The following is a 12359-nucleotide window of genomic DNA, read 5'->3' as shown; positions in this document are numbered from 1 at the left end:
ACATAACACAAAATTTACCATCTTAACCATTTTTAACTGCACTGTTGGTTCAGTGTTAATTAAATTCACAGTGTTGTGCGACCAACCTCCAGAAATTAAAAATAATTTTAACACTAGAGTTCATACGCTGACCTGAAAGGAGTGAAGTTTTTAAAAAATAGTTCAGAGTTTTAAACTATTTTATCGTGTTTATCAAGTCAAAAGCAAAAAGTCAAATGTAGTTTCTTCTTTTACAATAGAACCCTTCTTGCTACAGAATTTGAAATCTTTTTCCTTTGTTGAAGACATTAGTACACAGGTTCCAAATGGAACCCAGGATGTGTGTAACCACACACTCAGAATTTCCCTGAAATCAGGAATCACACTGATTGGTATGATGTTCAAGTTAGCTGTCTCTTTAATCAGGTCCCTCACTGAAGAAATTTCAAACAAATCACAAGCATAAATCTCTGCAACAATACTTCTATATAGAGTCTGTAACTGAATCCTTTAAAAAATAAAAGACACCCTTTTATTTCCAGACCTTTACTTCAAGTAAAAATTAAACAATTCAATTCATTGGGTTGCTTTTTGGCAGTCTACCTATAGGTTTCACAAACCACTTTTCAAAGAAGTATCTCAGGAGTTCATCGACTGGCAGACCTAGTTAACAGGCTAACTGAACTACAGGGCACTCATTGGTTTCCCTTTTTTCCTTCCTTATTTACTTCTGATATGTCGCTGGACTACAGATACACTTATTATAGAAAAGTTTCTGAATCTACATTCTGAATATTGGACAGTAGCAGTGATATGGAACTCCACTACGATCATTTTCAGACCCCTTACTCGGGGCTGTGCTCTCTTGTAACTAAGAATAAAAAGAACTGGTTGCAGCTAAACTGAGTAACAATAGGAAATGCACAGGCAGAAAAAGATAAACTCATCCCCAGTGCCAAAGATGCACCACCCCCACTCTCACTTTTTTTTTTTTAAATCTCTAATTTTTAGAAATGGTGGCCATCTGTACCACTTTCATTGCCCTTTTCTAGTTAAGGGCAAGAAAAAAAGGGCATAGCTGCAAAAGACTTTGGTCCAGAGGACTGGCAGAAATCTTATACATAATTTAAGGGATATTTACAACAATAAAGTTAGATGGTTCCCATAGGATGCATGTGGCCATCCAATTACACGTGAGACCCAGAACAGAAACAGAAAAGTATCATTTAAATACAAACACTGAGGCCCAAATCAAACACGCAACCGTCACATGTTGAGCCCAATCAGACTCGCCTGATTTCTGCAATGGAACCTTATTTCCTAATCCCCGAGTATTTGAAGGCTATATAAAGCTCCTTTAGGGGCACTTGTTTCCCACAACTCTGAGCAGCCGGGAAGTTGAGACAAGGGCATCTGGAGGCCTTAACGCCAAAGCTGGAAAGCTTTAGGCTAACACCCTGATTAGCGATTACCTACTTCTCTGAAAACCTGGAGCATATTTTAAATGCTTCCCGACTTTCTAATTTCTCTTTGTGCAGACATCACCTCAGTGTTGTATGAATTAGTCATACTGTAAGCTCTATTTTAGACGCTGTGTACATTACTTATATAGAACGGCCCACAGCGTTTGGAGCAGTGAGTGGACCTATTTGCTGGGAGCAGGTTGCGAAGTCAGGTGAGTTCGATCAATCCCCTAGTCTGATAATCCAAAACCCTCGATTCTAACCCCCTTCCAGGTGGTTTTCTATGAGGCAGGATGAGCAACGAAGGGGTGGGGCGGGGCGAGTGACTGAGTGACTCCTGAGGCTACCCAGGGCCAGCGGGGGGGTGCCTGGGCTCCCCCTCCCCCCACCTCCCACCCATCCCAGAAGGGACGTCCTCACCTCCAGCTTATCTGTCAGCTCCTTGTGCATCTGCTCGTACTGCCGGCTCATGTCCTGGTTCCTCTCGAGCAGCGCTTTGCCCAGTCGGGCAGCCAACACTAAATCCTTTTCCTTCTGCCGGATCACTGACAGCAGTTCGGGATCCTGGGCGGGCGGCGGCTGCAGTTCGGCCCCTTCGGTCGGAGGCCCGGACTCGGCCTGAGGATGCTCCCCGGGGTCGGACGGCCGTTCCCCGGCCGCCAGCAGCGCCAGCTCCTCCTCTAAAGCCAGTTCCAGGTCCCCAGGGCCCCCGGGGAAGGAGATGAGGGCGGCGGCGGCGGCGGGACTCCCGACAGCGTCCGGGGCCGCGGCGGGCAGCTCCATGCAGCAGGCGCTGTCCGGCTCAGCGGGTGCTGAAGTGCGGCCAGCCAAGCCCAGGCAAAAGGCGGACATGGCCCGCGCGTGCGGAGCCCGCAGCGGTGCGGCCCGGCCGGCGCGCGCCAGGCTGCAGGGGGGAGGGGCCCCGCCGCGCCGCCCCGAGCCCAGCTCCTCGCCTCGCGCCGCAGCACGCGCCCCCCGGGTCCCCGCGAGCCCTGGGCGCGGCGCGCGCCGGCCCGCCCCTCCCCCGCGCCGGCGGCACGCGCGCCCTCCCCCCGCCCCCGGGCTCAGCTGCTCAGCGCGAGCTGGGTAAGAGGTGGGGGTGGCAAAGGCAAGGCCGAGGAAGGAAAGACTTAGGGGATGCGGAGCGGGAAGAGAGACTGCGAAGAGGAACGCCGCCGCCGCTGCCGGGTTTTCAGCCTCCCTGTTGCTGCTGCTGCTGCTGCTGCTGCCGCTGCCGCCGCCGGCCAGGCAGCGCCTCACGGGGAGGGCTGCGCTCCGCTGTCGCTGCGACGCTCGCTGCTGCTGCTGCCGGCGGCCGCTTTCTGCAGCCGCGCTCCATGTCCCGCGGCTCGGCAGCAGCCCCAGCAGCAGCAGCGGCGGCGACAGCGGCTGCTGCAGGCGCCGAGGCGGCGGCTCCACATCGCGCGCGGCGCAGCCGGGCGAGCTCCTTCCTGCCTTCCTAGGCTCCTAGCTATCACCCCGCGGGCCGCACCCTGCCCCGGGCTTCCGGCCGCGCCCCCTCTCCCCGCCCCTTGCTGGCGCCTGACGCGCGCGGGCACCTGTTCACCGCGCCCGCGCGCGATTCGCCAGTTCGTGGGTCTCCTCAGCGGCGCTCAGGTGGCGACCGCGGCCTTAACCCCTGCGCTGCCTCGCGCCCAGGAGCGGCTGCGCGCGCCGCCTGTGGCGACGAGTGGCTCATCCCTAACGGTCCGGGCCCCCCCGCACCGCCCCCCGGCGCGGCCACGCCCCCGGCCTCGCGTCCACCTCCGGGTGTGGCTCCGCCCCCCAGCACGCTCACCTCGAGGTGTGGCCTCACGCGCACCTCCGAGCACTGCCCCGCCCCCAGCCTTGTTCTCACTTCGGGGCACCGCGCCGCCCTTGGCCTCACGCCGGCTTCTCGACTGAGGCGTTTCTCTGTGTCTGATGGATCTCTCAGTCTTAGGTGGTCTCCAAGGGGAGTAGCGACAGTTCCCCGACTGGCTAAGCCCGACACAGGTCACGGATTCCGGGCCTGAGCCCCCGCGAGAGCTAAGCAGTCAAGAGAGGGAGCCCTAGAGAGCAGTAAGAGGGATGACTTCAGAAACCCAGCATCTTAATGATGATGACTCAGGGATATAAGGGACCAGATACCTTGAAGATCAGCAGCCCGAAAGGAAGGGGTCCTGTTGAGAAGTGACAGAAAACCTGCTCACAGATAGGAATACAAAGGAAAGACTCCTTGATCGTAACTTATGTTTTATTAAGCACTTAGTATGTACCGTGTCTTGAGTTATTTATATGCCCTATCTTAAGTAATTCTCTCAAGAACTTTATAAAGTCAGTACGATCACTCATCCCATTTTACAGGCAAGGAAATTGAGGCCATGAGAGATACAGGATCAGATCCAGGCAGGCTGATTCCAGGGTTCACGGTAATATTCTTTACTTTCCTCCCACCTAAGTCTTGAGAAAGGTAAATGGTAGTTTGTGACCAAAATGGCCTGGGTCTAATTCCACAGTGCTATCTGGAAAGCTTTCTGCAATGACCAAACCAAGAACTGAAGATCCTGCTGGGTGATTCCAGTCAGCTTTTGCTTTGACCTCATTGGTGATGTTTGTTTCCTATTTTCAGAAACAATCCCATCTGAAGCTAGAATTGGTCCCTATTCTTTCCCTTTCCTATTGGACAATGACCCATTTCTGAGTTAGATCATACTTTATTTCATCACAGTGAGATGGAAATTTCAGGACACCAGTGGCTGAAATTAGTCAAATAGTTTCTCCTGGCTTTTTCTCCTTGTTAAACTCAGGACCTAAATGATACTCAGGTGTATACATCATTTTCTACCCTCAGATTGAAGGTGAGAATCCCAAAAGGGTTCTGAGCCTCAGGGCTAACTTTGTTCTCTTTTGATTGAAAAGGAGATAGACAACAGAGGGGTTCCTACATCAATTATAGAGCTAATTTTGAAAGTTTGACCATGGTACTATTCCAACAATGCACTGTTCTAACATTATTTTATTATGCCGTTTTGAGCAGAAATTGTGGGCCCATGGTGAGATCCAGCTGCAAATTCCTTTTGTCTTTTTGCCTTTTTTCTAGGGCCACTCCCTCGGCATATGGAGGCTCCCAGGCTAGGGGTCTAATCGGAGCTGTAGCCGCCGGCCCTCGCCAGGGCCACAGCAACGCAGGATCCAAGCCGAGTCTGCGACCTACATCACAGCTCATGGCAACGCCAGATCCTTAACCCACTGAGCAAGGCCAGGGACCGAACCCGCAACCCCATGGTTCCTAGTCGGATTCGCTAACTACTAAGCCACGACGGGAACGCCTCCTTTTGTCTTTTTCTTTCTTTTTTAGGGCCACAGCTGCAGCATATGGAAGTTCCCAGGCTAGTAATCAGAGCTATAGCTGCCGGCCTGCATCACAGCCACAGCAACCTGGGATCCAAGCCACATCTGCAACCTGCCTCACAGCTCACAGCAATGCCGGATACCTGAACCACTGAGCAAGGCTGGGGATTGAACCCACATCCTCATGGATAATAGTCGGGTTCATTTCCGCTAAGCCACAATGGGAACTCCAATAATTTACTCTTAAAAATAGATTAGGGACACACATATCAAAAGCAAACAGAATTCCTAATCAAAAGCAGTTTCAGCTATTTATTTTTCCTTGATACAGACTTGCAGCCTATCTTTCCCCAGAAGTCTATGTCTTACCCTAAACTCAATGGTCCCACTCTATTAGACTTGCCTGTTACTATAGGAATGAACAAAAGTTCATATTAAAGTGCAACTCTAATTTCTGAAAGTCCTTCCTCACAATGGTCTCCTGCCTAACCTGACCAAGAAGTGATCATTTGCTACTACAGCTTTGGCCCTAAGTACTATCCTCCTGTGAAAGGAAGTCAAAGGAGACCAGCCTAAGCTTGGAGGACTACTTTTTTTTTTTTTTTTTTTTTTTTTGGCCACCCTGGAAGCATGTGGGTAGTTTCCAGGCCAGGGACTGAACCCCAGCCAAAGCAATGACAATGCCAAATCCCTAATCAACAGGCCACCAGGGAACTCCTTGAAGTACTATTTATTTTTTTTAGGGCCGCACCTGTGGCATATGGAAGTTCTCAGGTCAGGGGTCCAGTCAGAGCTGTAGCTGCCGGCCTACGCCAGAGCCACAGCCACAGCAATACCAGATCGAATGGTGTCTGTGAACATACACCACAGCTCACCGCAACAGCAAATCCTTAACCCAATGAATGAGGCCAGGGATCGAACCCACAACCTCATGGTTCCTAGTTGGATTCTTTTCTGTTGCACCAGGATGGGAACTCCTTTACAGTCTTAATACTTGTTGAAGATCTCAAAAAACTTTATAGGGGTTTAGATATTTACTGTATCAAAAAACTGAAATGGAAAATTTCTTAATATTTATTTTGAATACGTATAATAAACCTGTTATATGTTAACATAATGTATTTAATGAAAAATAACTATATATTCTCAAATCAAAAAAATGAGCAAGGAGAGGAGAGATAAATTATGAGTTTGGTATTAAAAAAATACACACCACTATATATAAAATATAAATAGTATAAAGACCTACTGTACAGCACAGGGAAACATGCTCAATATTTTTTAATAGCCTATAGTGGGAAAAAATCTGAAAGAATATACATATTCTATTATCATATTCACCTATACTATATATTTAAAAATACCATTCATTAACATTACAACCGATCTCATCAGAATAGTCTTGAAGTATTGGTAAGCTATCAAGCTCACTGATGTGGGTATGAGTTTTCCAAAATTCTTATTTCTGCTGCAAGGTTTCAGTTTTATCATTGGTAACCATAGCATCTATGGTTTTTCTTGAAGTGACAGACTTGGTACATTCATTTTTGAGAAAATGTCTACTAAGTGCCCAAATCTGAATACCATAGTGTCTATCATTCATTCACATAAAAGCAGTATTCCATGAAAAATGTGACTAGTTCAACTCCTAACTCAAATGATGGTACAAGGGCTTAATCTCAAGACAACAACGCACTCAGGTATGATGCAGAAGTGCTTTATGGGTACTTCTGTTTCATCACATGGAATATGAAAAAGATGTGTACTCAAGTATTGGGATTTAATATTCAGGAGTTCCAGTTGTGGGGCAGAGGAAACGAATCCAAATAGTATCCATGAGGATGAGGGTTCAATCCCTGGCCTCACTCAGTGGGTTAAATGATCTGGCTTTGCTGTGAGCTGTGGTGTAGATAACAGACATGGCTTAGATCCCGAGTTGCTGTGGCTATGGTGTGTGCTGGCAGCTGTAGCTCCAATTCAACCCCTAGCCTGGGAACTTCCATATGCCACACGTATGGCCCTAAAAAGAAAAAAAAAAAGAAAAAAAAAAGGACTGCTTCAGCAAGCACATTCTTTAATGAAAATAATTTTCTTCTTCATCCTGTGAGCACATAATGGTAAAGAATAATGTGTCTACCAGTATGCTTGGGTACCACTGCCATGAATCATGCTAAGGTAGGCTACCCTAATACTTCCTTTGCACAACCAATGCCAATGTCAATAACATTGAAAAACAAAAAGAGTAGTAGACAGTTGGTATTGTCTACTACCATGAGATTATGAAATTAGTTTTACTGTTATTAATAAAATTAGAATCATTATCATTGCAACTCTTACAAAAATAGCGCTTACTTCTCTGACCCTCTGTAAAGGTCTTCGGGACCTCAGGAGTTAATGAACCACACTTTGAAAATCATTTATTTGAGACCATTAGGTCAACCTTAAGCTAAGAAGAATGAACAAGTACCTCCCCACATGGAAGTTGATGATGGGATGCAAAACCCATCCAAGCAAAGATATGAAAAGAAGCTCAGACATCTAAGAAGCTTATTATTTCATTTATTCTGCTTCATACTAGAATAATGGTAACTGATATATTCATCATTTAATAATTCCTTAAGTCCTTTACATGACATCTCATTTAATCCCCACAATAACCCTATAATGCTAGTATAGAACACCACTACATAGTACTACATGATGCTATGATGCTGTCTGACTCTAAAGCACTTGCTCTTAGTTACTCAGCCTCACCTTTTTTAAAAAATCATTTTCATATTCCTCTATACTGTATCTGCATCAGTGTTGCTTTTGGTACCTGGATATTCTGGTAAACTTGGATATGACCCATCCTAACATGCCGTAGATTGCGGTCACATCACTAAGGGTAAAGCATGAAATTTTCTTCCTTAGAGATTCTGATATTTCCAAATATGATAAGACTCATCAAATTTCCTCAAGTTTATTAGCATCTTGATCTGCAAAAACTAGAAAGTGTAAAAGACAAAATATCCTCCAGAAAATTTGTTTTTGAAGTCAGGTGTGGAAGAAACATGAGGAGCTGGCAAAACATGTGATAAAGTAGTTCTACATTTGCTATTTTCATTCCGCAATTTTAAGCATGTATGCATTTTTTTAAAGTTTTAAATTTTATTTATGAACTAGTCATGAGAACATAAAAGTCTCAAAAATTCCTAAAATGTTACCCAAAAGCTTTTTATGTTTTTTGGAGATGAACTGACTCAACATTTTGCAAATGTACCTCTAGTGACTCTCAACTTGATTTTTAAGGGAAAAACATTAACTTCAGTGACAGATACTCAGTAGTGACTTCATTCTCAGCCCTCCCATCTCTAGGTTCTCCCCTTAGCAGTCCCTTCACACCTCTCCCCTCACCCTCCAAGGTCCTCTCCTGGCCCTCAACCTGAACCCACACTCCCTTTCCCTTTTTCCCTTAGGTTGTTATTAAGATAAAAAGATTTCATATATGTGCAGTACTTAAAATGGTACCTGGCACATGGTGAGGACAGTGTGGGTGCTTGATAAATAAATACATAAAATAAGCGAGCACAGCTTTCTCCTTCTGACACCGCAATATATCACATCATTTATATCTGACTTCTTTTCCTTTATATGCCTGTTCCCCCCACTACTTTTTTTGAAGTATAATTGATTTACAATACTATGTTAGTTTCTGGTTTATAGCAAAGTGAGTCTCAGATCACAGATTCACTTCCATTAAAGGTTATCACAAAGTATTGAGTATAGTTCCCCTTTTCTTCTTAAAGACGAATTTATAAGGTTAAAAAATGAGTCAACTAGAAAAATAATAAGTGACATTGGGTATAGCAAAATCATGATGGTGGCATTTAGCTGACTAAAGTTGGTGTAGAGTGGAGATATTGAGAGTGATGTTCTGGTTGCTGGATTAAATCCATCATTAACCAGCTGTGTACATTTGAGCAAGGCAGTCAGGGTGTGTGGGCTTTGGTTTCCGCATCTGGGTTGGAAGATCATCTCTTCATCTTCTAAACCAGTGGTTCTCAAAATGGAGTGATTTTGCCTCCTGGGGACATGGGGCCATATCTGGAGACATTTTTGGTTTTCACAGCTGGGAATGGGGGTTGCTATGGGCACCTACTGGGTGGAGGCCAGAGATGGTGCTAAACACTCTGCAGTGCACAGCACAGCCTCCCACAATAGGAATTATCTGTCTTGAAGTGCCAATAGCACCGAGGTTGAGAAACCCTGATCTAAAACAGCAGGCCTCTACAATCTGACAATGGGATTTGTTGCCTAAGGTATAAATGTGTGATACACAAGAGAGGTTGTGACATGAGCCCAGGGGTCCTCTTAGGAATTCACATCTGGAAGCCAGCCCATAATAGACCCATACCACTTAGGCAAACAAATAAACAAACAACAAAACTCCTCTGTTTTGGACTGAACTGCTACCAACATTGACTATATTACTCCATACTTTCCTTCTCCTTCTTCTAGTGACTTAGGGGTCTCCATTGCTCAAATTCATCAGGAAACAACTGCTTTGTGGCTGTCTTTGGTTCTTCCAATGCCCGCATCTAGAAGGATTTGTGATTTAATTTTCTGTGTTCACATTTACCTGCTGCTTCTTTTTCAAATCCAAGCCACAGCTGCAATAATACTGGGTCCTTAACCCGCGGCGCCACAGCGGAAACTCCTGCTTCTTTTCAATGATCTTGGCCCTCAACACACTACTGATGTGTTTTACACATATATCATTCATCCAAAGCTACTTTTAGATATTTCCTAGTTCTTTTTCACTTCAAGAATCTGCCAAACATTTATTGTGTCTTGTTCTTTCTGCATCACATTCTGGTTTAATCTGTTGGCAGGCAAGTTATTTATACCCGCTGATACTGCTCATACTAACACTGTTTCTTAAATGAATCCCCCCCCCCCATGTTGTCTTTATTTTTCTTTGTCAGTTTCAGAATAAACTGATTAGAGAATCAGTATGTCATCCAGTGGCCAGGACAGCTAAAAACTTCTGCTAGTAGATAAGTAAAACGCCTTTTGCTTATTTTTCATAGTTTGTTATCATTGCTTACTGCTACCCTTCTTGCTCTTAGTAAAAAACCTATATGGACTTCTTGGTGTCTTGCTGTGATAAGAGGAACCATCACTGTCTGAAGTCAAGGTTTAATTTTATGTTCTGCAGAATGTAGTTATGTTTGTGTCTGGGGTGTGTTTGTGGGCATGTTAAATGTTCTGGAAAGATAGATAGTTGGAATAATGCAGCAGTTAATAGTAATTTAATTTATACTTGACAGTGACTGGGAGAAATACGATTTTTTTTTTGGTCTTTTTAGGGCTGCACCTGCAGCGTATGGAGGTTCCCAGGCTAGGGGTCAAATCTGAGCTACAGCTGCTGGCCTACACCACAGCCACAGCAACTCCAGATCTGAGCATCATTTACGACCTACACCACAGCTCACGAAAATGCTGGATCCTTAACCCACTGAGCAAGGCCAGGGATCAAACCCCCATTGTTCTTAAGGCCCAGCACAGTGCCTACAACAAAGTAGGAACTTGATACATTTTTATAATGACTGATGTATATAAAACACTTAGCATATTGCCTAGCACACAGTAGGGGCTCACTAAATAAGATGTTAAAAAAAACCAACGACCTTGATCTCAGAATGCCAAACATGTTACATATTAACTTGGTCTGTATGGTTGGTATTAACCTCTTCATTTATCTAGAACAGTTACTGCATAGAAGCTGTGGTGTCAGATATTATGTAGGGGGAACAAAAATGACTATGTTACACTAATTTCCCTCAAAAAGTTTATAATTTAATAAAGGATGAAAACATGAATAGAAATAACTATAATTATAACCAATATTGAATTATATTAAACAGTAGATTAAATATCTTATAAATTATACTATATGTTTTTTTTGGAATTCAGAGAAAGGAGGTATTAGATACAGTAGCATAAAACTAAAAGTCTGTGTGCTTTTTATTATTGCTATGAGCTGGCAATTCTAAACAATTTCAGTGGCGACACACGCTCACCTCCCCCCTTGGCATGACACTGACAATATTTGACAAAAACTGATCAAAGAACACTTCATGACTTTGATCCTTAAAAGGACATAGAGGATTCCCTATGGAAGATGGAAGGCAAGTAGAACAGCTTCTACAAAGACAGGGGTTGGTAAGCTGTGTTTGGAGAACAGCCAAGGAGGGAGAATAAAGATAGGGTGGCATTGACTTGCCGAAGAAGGAGAGATGCCACTTATTGAATACCTACTATGGGCAGACAAAGGACTGGCTTACATTATCTTGCTTAAACTTGACAATAATCTTTCCAGGTAGGTATTATTATACCCATTTTGGAGATGTGGAAACTGAGGTTCTGAATGTGTCAGGGACTTGCGCCAAATCCTGCAATTAGTAAAGGGCACAGTTAGTGTTTGAACAGAGATCAGATTGCTTATAAAACCTGTGATCTTTTCACCTATCTAGCCTTGAACACCAAGTCAAAGACCATGGGGAGCCATTGGAGATTTTAAAATCATGAAGTGGAAAAAAAAAATCATGAAGTGATCTGAATAAGGCTGTAGTTCAGGAAGATTCACCTGGCACTGGTGTTAAGGATGAGCTCAAGGTGGGAGTTGAGAATCAGGGAGAGTGGTTATGATGCTACTGGAAGGGATGATGGAAATGGAGACAAGATGTCAGAGAGGTTGAGAAAAAAGAATTCCTAGGCTTTGGAGACTGATTGAGATTAGGGAGTGGGAGTGAGGAAAAAGAGATGCCTCTGAGGTTACTAACCTGGGCAACAGAATGATGGTGCTACTGCCAGAAACAAGAAAGCCAGAAAAAGAGAATCACACAATCAGGCCCTTTGATTTAGCTGTGACCAAGTACATCTGGCCTATACAGGGAAATAAGACAAGCATGTAATCAGTATAACAATTATAAGAGTGAGTTGTTAAGGTATTGATCAGGAATTGTATCAATGGGCTTGAAAATGAAAAGAGTTTCCTCATCTAGAAGAGATCTTCTCCTAGGAAGCCATGCTGGATGGAAAAGAAGGGCTAGAATACTTGACTGGAGGAAGGTTGCTCTCTGTGGTTGAAAAAGCTTTAGTCAAGGCCTGGCAATAGGAAATAGCTGACCAAGGCTCCACATCTATGTGAATGGATGCTCCACTCTTTTACTGGGTCACTGTGACTACAGATGGAATGACCATTTTCCTATCTTCCACATTCTATCTGCAAGCAAGGAGCACTGGACTTCTCTTTCTGAAAGACCACTCCACCCACCCACCCCCAATCTAATAAAGGGAAAGATTAGGGAGAGAAGCAGGCCTCCCTGATGTGTTGAGAAAATAATTGCATAGAAGAAAGCAGTATGCATGTTTCATTATACATTTGCACTTGCAAAAATCAAGAATTTGCAAAGGCTTATATTCAAGAAGGCATTTGAAATCACCCAATTAAAAGAAGATGGTAAGGATTCAAAAACTTTACAGAATTTAATTTAATTGAAGAAAACCAAGCAATACGTCAAAGGTAGAAATCTGCAT

General features: G+C 44.4%; 1 protein-coding gene across 11 annotated transcripts in view; it reads right to left on the bottom strand.

The window, feature by feature from the left end:
• BICDL1 (BICD family like cargo adaptor 1) overlaps positions 1–2921 on the bottom strand; it is a 120058-nt gene extending 117137 nt beyond the window's left edge. For 6 of the 11 annotated variants that reach the window (XR_014826933.1, XR_014826934.1, XM_084995576.1 and 3 more), the window contains exon 1: positions 1863–2889. Coding sequence is in view for 8 of the 11 variants with exons in the window: in XM_084995576.1 (XP_084851702.1) it covers positions 1863–2294 (432 nt within the window). In the remaining 3 variants the exon portion in view is untranslated. Of the gene's footprint in view, positions 1–1862 lie in introns of all 11 variants that reach the window. The other 5 variants (XR_014826935.1, XM_084995581.1, XM_084995580.1 and 2 more) reach the window with 2 other exon arrangements.
• Positions 2922–12359: the final 9438 nt, after the last annotated feature.

The sequence above is a fragment of the Sus scrofa genome, chromosome 14 (assembly GCF_054392235.1).
Source record: "Sus scrofa isolate SSC_HxYL_T2T_F1_AM1 chromosome 14, Sscrofa_HxYL_maternal_Yorkshire_Landrace_v2.0, whole genome shotgun sequence".
In the NCBI taxonomy this organism is placed as follows: domain Eukaryota; kingdom Metazoa; phylum Chordata; class Mammalia; order Artiodactyla; family Suidae; genus Sus; species Sus scrofa.
The sequence above is the reverse complement of the archived record's forward strand: the minus strand, read 5'-3'. Positions and strand labels throughout refer to the sequence as shown.